This window comes from Neoarius graeffei, chromosome 20 (genome assembly GCF_027579695.1).
Source record: "Neoarius graeffei isolate fNeoGra1 chromosome 20, fNeoGra1.pri, whole genome shotgun sequence".
Taxonomy (NCBI): Eukaryota; Metazoa; Chordata; class Actinopteri; order Siluriformes; family Ariidae; genus Neoarius; species Neoarius graeffei.
In genome coordinates this window covers 37,389,955-37,404,728 of record NC_083588.1, presented here as the reverse complement: position 1 = coordinate 37,404,728, position 14,774 = coordinate 37,389,955, and the positions used below count along the sequence as shown (strand labels likewise).

At 38.3% G+C, this 14,774-nt stretch overlaps 2 protein-coding genes across 2 annotated transcripts; both read left to right on the top strand.

The window, feature by feature from the left end:
* The first annotated feature begins 1,433 nt into the window (after nucleotides 1–1,433).
* Nucleotides 1,434–3,996, top strand: cbx8a (chromobox homolog 8a (Pc class homolog, Drosophila)). The gene is made up of 5 exons (XM_060901634.1): nucleotides 1,434–1,592; nucleotides 1,745–1,788; nucleotides 2,113–2,178; nucleotides 2,262–2,328; nucleotides 2,617–3,996. Exons 1-5 carry the CDS (start codon nucleotides 1,524–1,526, stop codon nucleotides 3,442–3,444), a joined length of 1,074 nt encoding a protein of 357 aa, XP_060757617.1. The 5' UTR covers nucleotides 1,434–1,523; the 3' UTR covers nucleotides 3,445–3,996.
* A 2,903-nt stretch (nucleotides 3,997–6,899) lies between these two features.
* Nucleotides 6,900–13,965, top strand: LOC132869264 (meteorin-like protein). Its single transcript, XM_060902601.1, has 4 exons — nucleotides 6,900–7,044; nucleotides 8,089–8,486; nucleotides 11,475–11,534; nucleotides 13,602–13,965. The coding sequence occupies exons 1-4, from the start codon at nucleotides 6,959–6,961 to the stop codon at nucleotides 13,919–13,921; spliced, it is 864 nt and encodes a 287-aa protein (XP_060758584.1). The 5' UTR covers nucleotides 6,900–6,958; the 3' UTR covers nucleotides 13,922–13,965.
* Nucleotides 13,966–14,774: the final 809 nt, after the last annotated feature.

Here is a 14,774-nt window from a genome sequence, read left to right as displayed (position 1 = left end):
TCATTAAAAATAACAAATAAATAATATATTATAAATAATTCAAAATATTTTTAAACAGGTCACATCGTCCACTCAAGACACGAAATAAACTTTTATTAGTGAAATAAAAACGGTCCTCGCAAAAAAAAAAAAAAAAAAAGCACTGAGTTTGCTGTTTACCCTCTGCGTCCTCTAAATTATTTGTTTATTTAGTTATTAGGTATTGCATTAAATTTCCTGTTTTCCCACTGGGTCCTCTAAATTCTACACTCATAACAACTGCAATATAATGCACTAAATAAATAAATTGCACGAATAATAATAATAATAATAATAATAATAATAATAATAATAATAATAATAATAATGTTGGGGCTTTAATTATTCCATGAGCATAACAGATTAACTTGAGACCTGCTGAGAATAAATAGACTATTTATCTGAATACCTTTTTTTCTATTGATCTTTTTTTTAACAATTAGGTGATGACCTAATCAGTTTTACAAAATATATAATAATCACAATTTACCAATGTCTAGGAATTTGTAGGCAAGCTGTGATTATTATATGTTATTGTTTTATTGAACGCTCTTCAGGATTACTGTGAGTCTTTTTTTTTTTTTTATCAAACCCGGGATTTCACTCCAGTCTCAGCTCGAGTTTTAATCTGAGTGGGATTTTTAAATCAGTAATCAGCTCCCTGATTGTCACATTAATTGAAAAGTTCCTGAGAATCAAAACCCGACATAACAAAGCTACGTGGCAGAGTGGCTAGTTTAAATGTATTTCTGTTATGATATAGGCCTAGTAAAATCTAAGCTTATGTCTGTTTACTCAAAACATAAACGAAAGGAAATGAATGTGGAAGAAAAGCCTCCAGATTTAATGTGTAGATTATAGGCTGAGTATAAACATGTGGCTGGATTAAAAGGGCGGACACACAGACAGGAACACCTGGGAGTGTGTGAACATTCCCACTGTTACCGCGAACACCACACAACATGGAGTGGACATACAGCTGAACACTAAACAAAACAGGAGAAGAACTCTGAGCACTGAGCCACTTTAACCCGCAGGATGAGTGTTTATTCAGATCTGCAGCTCATAAACAGGCTCAAGGGCCTAAAACACAACCCAGCATGGTTCTCCTAAGCCATGTTTTTCATTCTTTGTTTTTCTAAAACCAGCTGAAATTAAACTTCGCCCTTCAAGCAAACAAAAAACAAAAACAAACACACGAACAACAGCTAAATTTCCATCGACTGTCTTGCGCTATTTTATGGTTCGTCACTTCCTCGAAAACACACCGTAGCTCCTCCCCCTCCCTTAGCAACTGCATTCGCGTAGCAACGACTCGACCAATAGACTCCTTCAAATAAAGTCCCACCGACTCCGGTCCCATGGCAACAATTTAGAACGTGATGACGTCTCTTCCAATGACTATTATGGGCTGTCCGTGATTATACTGGCCGAGGTTGTGGCTGAGGGGGGAAAGAAAAAAAAAAAGAAAAAAAAAAAACCCAAGCCGTGGGACAGAAGTAAACATGGAGCTCTCCGCTGTCGGAGAGAGGGTTTTCGCGGCCGAATCCATCATTAAACGACGCATAAGAAGAGTATGTGTATAACTTTTTTGCTTTTGTTATAACGAAGGTTTGAGATTGGTTTATGTCCTGAAGGTTTGGCAAGTTGAATGTTGAAAGCTAGTTAGCCTAGCATGCTAATTGACTGGCCGTGTTTTAGCTGTCATGCGTTCTCTGTCTTGCAGGGGCGGATGGAGTATCTGGTGAAATGGAAAGGCTGGTCTCAAAAGTGAGTAACACAAACCCGGTGTGAGTGTCATGGAGGCAGGCGAACGGCTGTACTGATCTTTCTCTAGTCCGCTAACGCTAAGCGCTGCTACCGAGCTGAATGCTAGCAGTTCAGAACCCGAAACGGTGCGTAACGGGCTTCGGTGCTAAAACGTTAGCTGACGTGATATTATTACTAACTGTAGGTTTAGCATGCTCGCTAATTCGCGGAAATTGATTCACTTGCTGGAGATTCCTCACGGCTCGCGTCGACAGAGTTGCTCAGATTATTCAGGCTGAAAAAAGAAAACTGCGTTGGTCGCATTGATGCACATTTTCGTTGCAGATACAGCACCTGGGAGCCAGAAGAAAATATTCTGGATGAGCGTCTGTTCGCTGCTTTTGAGGAGAGGTTAGTGCACTTTTCTCTCGCATTCCCCAAACTTGCTGACAAAATATTATTCTCCACCTGTTCCGGTGTGTTTTTCTTTCTAGAGAGCGGGAGAGAGAATTATACGGGCCGAAAAAGAGAGGACCGAAGCCAGAAACTTTCTTATTAAGGGTGAGAAAATGTAGTTCCTGTTTAAACACATTCCACATCTTAATAAACCATTTCATTGTCTGTCTGACCTTTAGTTAGTTTGTTCTATGAAATGACTTGCTTATTTTAAGTGTCAGGTTTTTATATAGCAAGTGTACATTTTTTACTATGTTTTTGGCATCTAAGCTCTGAGCAGGTCTTGATGAGGAAGTTGATGCATGTTTTTATAGTTTGTACCAGAACTAGTTTGTCTGCTTATTTGTTTAACTATTGGATATATGTGCTGGTCCTGTTTCAATATAATTACAGGCAAAGGCTAAAGCCAAAGCCAAAAGTGATGAATTCCGAAGAGAAATGTCACGCGAGATTAGAGTTTCGTTCCCCGTCGCAGAACCAGTTGTCACACCTCGAGCTCGGGAAGGGTTAAGAACAGTCGTACCGACTATCTTCCCTCCGAGCACTGTCAACAGAGGAGAGAGTGTTCGTGTCCGATCACCAGAGCCAGAGAGAAGATCTCGACCTCCTGTATCACCAACACATAGCCTTCTGGACTCCGTTAATACACCAAAAAAGAGAGGACCAAAACCAAAGTTGCGTTTCCCTGTTAGTGCCCCTAGCAGCAGTTGTTCACCCATTGAGCCTGTTAAGAGGAGGGCAGATGAACACTTGTGTTTTAGTCCAGCTAAAATTTCCAGGCCTGCTCATCATTCAGGAGAAACTTCTAACTGTAGCGTCATCCAGTTAACTCAGAGATTTCGAGCAGAAAGCGGTAAGCCACCAAAACAGCTTGGTTGTGGATCGAGTAGCAGTGTTGGTCTAGGAGGCACTCTGCGAAAAACAGCTCATGATATTTTAGGACACGGCACAAGGCATTTCTCAAGTGGCCCCTCAGTTCCACACACCAAGAGGAGACATCTTTCCAAGAACAGTTTATTTCAGCCTGATGACCTGCCCATCGATCGCTTTGCTCCGATGTACTCCGTGCCACAGAATCTTGGAGATGAAGACGAGGAATCCTGGACTCCGTGCCTAAACAACATGGAGAAAATTATTGTGACTGATATAACCAGCAACTCATTGACTGTAACGATTAAGGAGAGCTCAACAGACCAAGGCTTCTTCAAAGAACAGAGATGACGTGTAGTTTTTGGTCAGCCGATGTAAATATCTATGGAAAAAAAATACATATATATCCATTAAGTCTATAATGTTTCTATAATTTGTAGACGAAGTGTGCAGTACGTGATGCAATTGTGTAAATATGTAACAAAAATAGTCTGAATATACATTTCCATTCATATTTTCTATGAAAATGAAGTTTATTTTTTTACTTCCCAAAGGTATCTGTAATGTCCAGAGATCAGTTTGTGTCAGTTGGAGTGCGGCTAGGCGCACAATGCCGACTAAACGCATTGCACTGACTATGTGCGAAACTTTCATACTAGCGTGCTAAGTAGTAATACCACCATGCAGCACGTACTATACTAATGAGTGCGCTAGTATGTATTTTGCCTGAATGGACGCTGCCTCTTTTAACGCACGGCACCTTTTTATCCGGGGGATCAGTGCGTTCCTCCTGTATTATCCCCCGAGTTCTTAATTGTATTGTGTGAATAGAGTGTGCATATTTGAAGGTCTAGCATTGCCTTGTATTAAAGCACAAAGTAAATATAAATGCTGACCAAACAATGGAAAGTGTCTGAATGTTGCCTGTAGAGTGAAGTTATTTTCTGATTTATATTTTGTAAACCTTTTAAGTAGCCATCATAATTTTTTTTGCCTTAATAAATAAATAAATAATTAAAAAAAAAAAAAATATATATATATATATATATATATATATATATATATATATATATATATATATATATATATATATATATATATTTTGTAATAATGTCCTCAAAATAATTTCCTTTCAGTCATGGAGTTAAACAAACCACTAGCGTATAATAATGAAATATTTACATCAGATAATGGTAAACACGCACACAGGATTTATTTATTTATTTGTTTGGGGTTTTTTTTTACATAAAACAATATTCAACTACTGAGAAGCTATTAGTCATTGCTAGTCACTGCATTATTAATTATTACCATTTCGTACTTTCTCCCCAATAATTAAAAACAGTGTCGCCTGAACACTATAGATAGATAAACTAATTAACCCGTTAAACGCGCTTCCTGGTCATGTTACTATTTAATATCCTTCTAGAAAATACCACAGTAACGCACAATACTTGCAAAATAATTATGATTTATCGTGGATTTCCCTGAGTTCAAGGGAACTTTCAGCACTTAAAGAGGATCGATGCGTCACTAGAGAAATGAAAACTCGGGGTTTTTCGGGTCGAGTCCCAGTAGGGAGTAGGCTCTGCTTTTCTGCTTCTGTTAGTAGAGAAAATGTGTAATATTTCTGTATAAAGTTCAACTCTCTCTGCGGGCTTCTCCCTTTCCATCATACCTCTTGTTTCAGTGTCGGGTTGATCGATGCGGTTCCGGTTAAAAAATAAAAATAAATAAATAAATAATAATCGGAAAATCGGTTTCACGATTATTAATAAAAAGGTACAGCACTGCTTACGTTACACAGGGCTTTCAAAACAATTTGTATGTATGACAAATACAAAATCACGTTTAAAATAAATTCCCGTGGGTGTTCGCTGAACATTAATACTGACTGACCTGGCCAAAAAAAAAAAAAGGCAGCTTGAATTATCTGAGGCTATTTCTGTGAGTTGATTTGTATAAACTAGCACATATTTAAAACTGAAAAAGAAGGAAACAAGAGAAACTACTAATTTTGTTGTAGTAGTAGTAATAATAATAATAATCACAGGCCTGGGCAGTCAATGAGGTAATTTGCAGCCTGTAGGAAGATGAACTGTCTCTGTCAACAATTCCTCCTAAAATGTATCTTACTAAGCCGGAGAACATGGCACAGCTATGGCATAATAAAACCTCAAATATTTTCACAGCCTATTAAAATGAAAACAGGTCTGTCTTTTTTAAAACTGATTGATTAATACAGGAACATGTTTAACGAAACACAGTGCTGAGCTCTTAGGGATTCCACTCAGAAATAACACAAAAATACTTTTCCTTGTAACTGTAGTGCCCTTGAAAATATTACTTTTATGCCTTTAGAGCGTATCTTTTACTCGAAAACGTGATATAAACTATACATAATGATTATTTTAAGGTACACAATTAATTGGATGGACCTTTATTCAGAGATAATTTAAGGTGCACTTCATCTTCCCAGGAAAAAGGCACAAGACAGCTACAGTTAAAGATCATCTTTGCGTCAAGGTTAAGTACAGACTGTTGCAGTTTTGTGTGTGTGGGTCGAAAGCGATTCGCGCTCTGTGGTTTATGTTTTTCCCCGCATTGGTGAGTGTTTAAGGGCTTTTTATTAAAAGTCGTTTCAAATTCGAGTGAAGTTAAAACGGGAAAAGCCCTGGGAATGTCCACTGATTTACGTCTATCGGAAAAGTTGGTCTCAGATCGGGCAGAATCTCGTGCTAACCTTAATCCTGATTTCAATCCTGGGCTATTCCCAGATGAGGGTTCAAAACCGCACAAATCCACAAGATGTCGCCATGACCTCACCTCAAAAGAATGCACACAAAATAAATGATGATAAAAAAAAAAAACCACCCCACTGCTGAATTAACTCTTTAATTAACACCTGAAGTGTTCATGAACTCAGTTTGGACACACGGGTTAAAAACTGAAGGAGTTTTCGCATAACCCTCATTTCAGTGCACAGTGTATAGGTGCATTTCGGAGATAATAAATTAAAGATACACGTAAAGAGGAGTATTCCAGAGTATTCTAGCAGATCCTATAAAACGTTGCCTACACCAAGACAGGCTGGTTAGTCACGTGCCATGGTGAATTAATAGTGCATCCTAAAGCAGAGGTTCAGATTAAGTTTCCTGTTCTGAACTCGCTCCCATCGTTTAACTACAAATGTGGAGCTGAACCTGTGTTTAATCTGTCCGTCGGCTCATATATCAGCTCCTTAAAGCTGTTTAATTTTAACTCCGATATCCGACAGCTGATGTGCTAAATTGATAATAAATAATAAACTCTGCTTTAAAGCAGTAGTAAGGGCACGAGCAGAGATTTATTCAATAAATAAGTATTTAAATGAATATGCTAAATAAATATATAGTTATTATAAATAAATTATAACCCATTCGTAAGGCGAGTGATTTTCTTCTATGATTCCAATATTTCACAAAAAACCCGGAGTTTTATTTTACACACCAAGATCTATGCTATAGTGTAAAAAAAAAAAGTTTAGTATGATTATAACAATACATTTGAATGAACCCAGTGAGTGTGTGTTCCTGTTTGTCTGCTGTCTGATTAATGAGGCGATGCAGAAGGGTTCCAGCTAAAGCCCAGAGGATCTGCACAGAGCAGCAGTGTGTTAAGTTAATAAATGCCGGTGCCTGAGGGTGGAGTCGACCTCGTCACCCTCTCTTAGGGGAGAAAAGCTCTAAAGCTCCCTCTGTATGGACAGATTTCTTCACCTCACTATAACTAGTGCACTATATACTGCAGATCTGCAACATGCTGATGCTGTACAGGACAATGTTTCACCATAATTACCGTTTCGCCGACATTTATCTGGACTGATATGTCACCGATGAAGGTCTTACTCCTGCACTTACACACGGTGGGGTTTCTTGCGTCCTGTACAGATTTGTGCAACTGGAGAGGCAGGTAAGAATCGCACGGTTCCTAAGTGACGAACTTAAACGTGGTTTCTTGATGCACACTGCTAATGTTATGTTATTTTGAAATTTGCATGTAAAGTGATAGATATAGGACCGAATCATCATGGATCAGAAAATACTTTCACAAAGTGAACAAAACAAAACCCCAAACCCTGTATAATTCAGTGCAAGGGCAGACATTCATTCATTCATTCATTCATTCATTCATGCATTCATTGTCTTATCTGTCTGTCTGTCTGTCTGTCTGTCTGTCTATCTATCTATCTATCTGTCTGTCTGTCTGTCTGTCTGTCTGTCTGTCTGTGAATTTATTTACCTATTTATTTATTGTCTGTTCATCCATCCATCCATCCATCCATCCATCCATCCATCCATCCATCTATCTATCTATCTATCTATCTATCTATCTATCTGTCTGTCTGTCTGTCTGTCTGTCTGTCTGTCTCTATCTATCTATCTATCTATCTATCTATCTATCTATCTATCTATCTGTCTATCTGTCTGTCTGTCTTTATTAATTTATTTACCTATTTATTTATTTGTTTGTTCATCTATCTATCTATCTATCTATCTATCTATCTATCTATCTATCTATCTATCTATCTGTCTGTCTGTCTGTCTGTCTGTCTGTCTTTATTAATTAATTAATTTATTTATTTATTGTCTGTTCATTTGTCTGTCTGTCTGTGTCTTTATGAATTTATTTACCTATTTATTTATTGTCTGTCTGTCTTTATTACCTATTTTATTTTTATTTACCTATTTATTTATTTATTTATTGTCTGTTCATCTATGTCTGTCTGTCTGTCTGTCTGTCTGTCTATCTATCTATCTATCTATTGTCTGTTCATTTGTCTATTTATTTGTTTGTTTGTTTGTTTGTTTAGACTACGTTTAATCATAATTCTATAGTCTATTTATGTGTAAAAGTGTCAGGCTAGATTTAAATAGCCCATGATGACACCCCTCCCGCTAATTACATATGTTTAGCTTTTCTTGTTTGTTTGTTTGTTTGTTTGTTTGTACCCAGTGGTCAGGTGGGCTCGCCTCTCTCTGGGTCGGTGCGGCACGTGCGGCTTCGCTGTTCCGCCGGTTCGATCACGTGGTTTTCCCCGCGTCACGCTCTGCGGGTCGTGCTGCAGCCGAACGTGTGGAGCGCGCGCCGTGCGGCCGTGTGCGTGAAAGCGCTGCGGGGTTTCCATGGTGCTGCGGTGTACGTGGAGCGCGCGGAGAGCCTGGACCTCCTGCTGCACGACGGGGAGTCTCCGGAGCAGGTGCGCTGCTTCCGCGCGCACAAAGCGCACAGTGCCGCCATCTTTCTTCAGGCGAGCCCGCAGAGTGACGCGGGTCCGAGTGTCGTCGGGTTCCGGTATGAAGTGCTGCGCAAGAACAGCAGCGCTACAGAGGTTCACACAAGTACAATACAAGGTAAAGAAACTCTGTTCAGTCAGTCAGTCATTTATGTATTTATTTATTTCCATGCATGAGTTCACGCACTCACCGTCCACTTTAATAGGAACACCTGTAAATCTGATAATTCCTGAAATAATCCAGTCTGCCAGTCACGTGGCAGCAGCGCGCAATGCATAAGATCATGCAAGGCAAGTGATTCAATTCACACCAAACATCAGAATGTGGGAAAATGTGATCTCAGTAACTTTGTCCATGGCACGGATATTCCGGACTGGCTGATTTGAGTAGTTCAGAAACCATTGCTCTCCTGGGATTTTCACACACAACAACTTCTAGGGTTTACACCTTGAATGATGTGGAAAATAACATCTAGTAAGAGGCAGTTCTGTAAGCCATAATGCCTTAATAATCAGAAAGGTCTGAAAAGAATGGCCAGAATAGGCACCCTATGCAAACATGGTGAGCAGAAAAGCATCTCAGAACATACGACCAGGGGCGCCTGGGGGGGGAGTTAGGACGATTTTAAGGGCCTGGCACTGACGGGGGAGTTAGGACGATTTTAAGGGCCTGGCACTGACAGGGGGGCCTGTGAGGGATATTAATATTTTTTTAATAGTATTGCCTTGTGTAAGTTTTTGAAATAAAATATTTCATTTCATTTGTTAAAATATGTAAATTATGCATGGTTATGATTTGCTATAACATTTTTCTTGAATTATTTATGATATTGTCATTTCACCCCTCCACCCTTTTTACTAATGGTACAGTCTGATTCTGGGCGCGGGACAGTGAAATGTGTAGCTCCGTGTGTGCACAGCGCCGCTATTAGCGCAGTTTAGAGCAGCTGCCGGTTTTTCTATGTGCGCAATAGAGGTGTGCATTCTAGAAGTTGCTAAGCAGGAGCAGGTGTGATGAATTATGAAGTCCGGATATCACACTGTGTGTGAAAAAAAATCACCTTTTTTCATAGGTATCTTTATTGTATAATTAAGTCTAGGTGTTTTGCCATTGTTCATGTGTGGATTTGTTGATATTGTTAAGTATTTAACTTTAATATTTTGCACATTAGCTGTGGTCATAGATATCATTGCTATTGTTCATGTGTGGATTTATTGATACTGTTGCTAAGTATTTAACTTGAATATTTGAACATTTGCTGTGTTTTCTAATAAATGTGTGATGCCTAAAAGAAACCAAAAACACTTAGTGGATTTCTTGCAGTGCTCTATGTAATTGTATCAAAAAACTAGTGTAGTTACTCATCAAGGCATACATTTGATCACATACAATAAGTCAATAAATGGAGGAGACAAAGGAATACATTTTGTAATCCTGATTATTGATGATGTTTGCTGGAGGGCTCTGGAGTATCCATAATGTGCATACAGAATGTTATAAATCCATACTGATACAGTGATGCATGCAGTTTCTCTCAACACAAACATTTGGATTGAATGAACTCCATAGGCTACTGAGTGGCCTAATAATAGTTGCTCATTAAAAAAAAAAATATATATATATATATATATATATATATATATATATATATATATATATATATTCCATATATATCATGGAATTTTCATTTTAAGGCAACAGTCTATTCAGTCTAATTCTGACAGTTCTGCATTTAAAATGTTCATATACCAAATAATTGTATCACCTAAACTTGATAGGTAGCTGATCACATAGTAAAGTAGAAGTGCCAGCCAAAAATAAACTTGAAATTCAGTTGCTTGAGCTTGAAAATTTTACCGGGGGGGCCCTAAATTGTAATCTTTCATAGGGCCCAAGATTTCTAGCGGCGCCCCTGCATACGACACATTTAACCTTGAGGTGGATGGGCTACAACAGCAGGAGACCACATCAGGTTCCACTCAGTCGTATTTTTCACCAGAGGCTCACTAAAACTGGACAGCTAGAGATGAGTAAAATATCACCTGGTCTTTTTTCAATATTTAACTGTCCAGTTTTGGTGAGCGTACATACATTCCTGTCAGCTCATACCCGTTTGGCCATTCTCAGCTGACCTCTCACATAAACTATGCATTTAAGCCTCGAGAGCTGCAACTTATTGGATGTTTGAGTGAGAAAATCCCAGCAGATCAGCAGTCTCTGCAATAATCAACCCAATAAGCATTCCACAGTCAAAGTCCCCGAGGTCACATTTTTCTCCATTCTGATTTTCATGTGAAAATGAACTGAAGCTTGTTTTCATTATGTGAATCACCCGTATCTGGAGGATTTTATTCAATTGAAATAATGGCCTTGTAAATAGTTCTTGTTTCAAACACTGCATATCCTTTAATAAGAAGTATTTTAAGGATGTTCCTCCCCCGCCCTCTTCAGCGTAGATGAAAAGCACATGGTGGCCACAGCAGCTGTGTATATTGTTTGTTCCTATTAGTGATTCCAAATAGCTTCAGCGCAGTCAAAAAAAATCAAGGCAGTCTCCGTGTGAATTACTGAAAAGATGACAAATGCTTCTTAAATTCCACAGAAGCCAGGTCATTGTGTGTGTATACGGGAGTATCAATAGCTAAGGCAGATGCTGGTGTTTGCTTGACTACCACGCTCCCAAAACTGACAAAGAAGAATTCACATTTCAGCCCCATGCTTGCTCACGGACTTCTCAGTAGTCAGTATATAATAAGAGGATCAGACAAAAGTCAAATTGCTTTCTTCACACACACACACACACACACACACACACACACACACACACACACACACACACACACACACACACACACACACACACAGGCAAGGATTGACTTTTGAGATTATATACCACATGCCTGACATTCCTCAAGGCTCCTTGGATGCCTCTCTAGCAGATGCCAAGTATTCTCTAATGCAGTGTACTGAAACTTTAATTAGATTTCTCTCCTCGCACACACTGCTGCTCTTTACAAAGTATGTTTTGTGTCCCTTGACGATGCTATCTGATGCTGTCTTTCTTACTTCGTCTCAAATAAGCGACCTCTCTGTCTGCATTCACAGCTGCCTGTCGGCCGTGTAACGACTTTGAGATACTGAAAGCCATCTGCAGCAGTGACTTTGGTGAGTGTGTTTATTTCAGCTATCCTAGCCTGGCTTTAAATGTCCGGATGTTCATTTTGTTCAGTAATTCACTGTATTTTGTCTAATATAAAACGACAATAGAACCATATACAAATAACAAGCCAAGATTCCTTGATGATAAATTTTATTTAATTTTTTCAATTATGTACATATGTGTTTGTGTGTGAGAGTATTGCAGGTGTTTCTATCTTTTTTCATCTATGTTTAATAATTGACCGGATTTTGGCAATTCAGTATTTACAAGATTATATCAGTAACCACAAACAAATAAACCGTTGTGACTTGGACTCGTATATCAGAGTAGTCAGTCTCTGTCTTGGATGTGATGGTTAGTTTATTCCATGAATGGCTACCTGCAGGGCAAGGCCCTGATTTGTTCCCAGCAAGTGGGCCCTGGCAGATGTGAGGGCTATGCAATACACAACAGGAGGCACATGGCTTTAAGGCCAGCAACAGAGAAAAAGCAGCGGCTCCTTTGAACTCACGCCTTGTATAGACTGACCCTTGAACCCTAATCTCACAAATTACCATCGGACACTTTTTCGTGATAGAAAATGAGCTGCCTAATGAAAGTGTAACTGCTGACGGAGTGAAAAGGCTTTGGTTTGCCTCACTGACAGAGGTGGCCAAAGTACCCGACTTCATTACTTAAGTCAAAGTACAGATCCCACTGGTCAAATGTAACTCCAATACAAGTGAAAGTTGTACAGTCAAGTTTTTTACTTAAGTTAAAGTACTGAAGTACTTGTTTTTAAAAATACTTAAGTATTAAAAGTACATTTTCTGTCAACGCATTGTTGTATTATTGCCACAATGCTTACAAAACCTAATGCCGTTACCAAAGACAGAAATGTGAATTCACAAAATGAACACATGCTGTGCCATCATGGTGGTTTAATGTTAAGCTAGCTAGTCAGTGAAACTCCACCTGACATGCTAGCAAACCCTTTTCAAACTCTAAATCATATTGGGTAGCTAATGCTACTAGAAAAGAAAGATTTCTACATCCTCTTTATTTGGCAAGATTATGCTAAAACATATTTCTGAAAGGACTTCAGATAAGTTAACGTTATTCATGTTAGTGTAACTCCGTTTTTACATGCTAACTAACAGTGTCCAAGTTAACTAGATAACGTTAGCCGTGGACAAGGCGATGGCATTGGCGGGCAAATCCATAGAAAGTCATTTGACTAACCAGACTGCATAGCTATTGCAACATTATCGCTAGCTCTAAAAGCACAGACAGCTTCACTGCAAGCTTTCTCTTGGAATAAAACGTTTATATCCCTCAATATGCTTCTGCAGGTTGGATGACGAGTTTTTGTGGGCCGTGATATGGTTCATTTTCGGCAAACAAAGCAAACATTTAAAATGAAATGAATCTTTTAATCCTTTCAGAAAACTGAAACATGGGTTCTAGGTAAAGCCATGAGTGCGTTCATGCCCCAGAAAAACCGCCTCCTTCCGTTCTGCCATCAGCTGATTGTGTTAAATAACGCTGCTGAGAAATTGAACTTGATTTTATACAGTCTATGGATGTGATGTGACTCTAGTGATTACTAATGGGCTGTCTCATTGTCACCTGCGAAAAAACCAAACACGTTTTAGAAAAGAACAGAAAAAAACATCCACTTTCAAAGCTGCTTCATAGTAACAAGTAACGAGGACCTTGATAGAAATGTAAAGTACGATATTTGTCTTTCAAATGTAGTGAAGTTAGTCATAATTTTCCAAAAAAAATACTCAAGTAAAGTACAGATACTCAAAAAGTGTTCTAATGTACAGTACTCAAGTAAATGTACTTCGTTACTGTCCACCTCTGCTCACTGAATATGGGGTTAGAAGACACTTTCATGGAAAGAGTGTGGAAAGGATTTATAATTATTCAAATTTACTTAAAAAAGGAAATATAAAAGGAGTGTATAAAACTTTTAATACCTGTAATACATCTGTTATCGAGTCTAATTTCTGTTTGTTTAGGTCTAGTTCTTTATGCAGAAATACTGTAACATTTTCAAACCCATGTACCATTTTCTACTCTACTAGTGGTCCGTGGCTCTATAAGGAACGTATCCCATGATTCCGAGCGGCAGACCTCCGTGGTAGAGGTGTACAAAGGCAGGGTGTATCGGCAACGGAGTGGAGTGTTTGAGAGAGAACCAGACCTCTCAGGCTCCTGGCATGGGCACATCCATACACTTTTGCAGTGCGGCGTTAAAGCAGGATCTGGTCAGTTCCTCTTCACCGGAGCTGAACTCTTCGGGGAGGCTTGGCTTGGTTGTGCTCCTCGATTTAAAAACTTCCAGACTCTCTATCATTCAGCCAAGAGGGTGCATCAGATGCCGTGTGATTTTTCCATAGACTGACAAGAAGAATTTTCAGATTTTGTATAATAGCAATTAAGTTACTGTTCAAGACCATTTGATGAGAAATTGACACTTGAAGCAGACCAAAGGCATGATTTGATCAATCATTGCTTTTGTTCTGTTTGAAATCTCTAAAGTAAGATCTTAATAATAATAATAATAATAATAATAATAATATATATTTTTTGCTAAAGCCAGAGCTTTGTTACTCAGACATTCTTTATGTGACCCCATTCACTAACCTTTTCAAAGGGCCATTCAATAGTTTAAACAGAATACTGTCAATACCAAACGAAGTACATTATTTAAAAGATGTGTGTGTGTGCGTGCGTGCGCATACATATGTGTCGGAGATGATTTTAACATTTTGTGTTAATATACAATTTTTCATCCGGCTTTTTGTCATTACTATGACATTACTGAAAATATCTATTCAATCGTTATGGTTGTATACAGGGTATAAATGTGCTATAAAAGTGTTATCTTGCATATGGACTGAGATCAGAGATTCTTGAATATTCATTACATTGAAAGTAGACAGATAATGTCCTATTATGACATTATGGTCATATGTTTTTGTTGTACTTATTTGCAATAAAGTCATTGTCATTGTATTATTCAGCACTTGGATAATGGCATCCAGAAAAAAAAAATAAGCAGCTCTTTTTATTTAAATAAACAGAAAAACTACATTTTTGTATTAATGATGCCAGTTGATCAAGTTATTTGAGTTCAATCTAAAATTTCATTGTGGACCATATCGTGGACTATTAAAAGAAAATCAGATGTGATCCATGTAAATCATTTTGCCTTTTTGTACATTAATGTATGTCTCAGGATATTGAAAAATAGT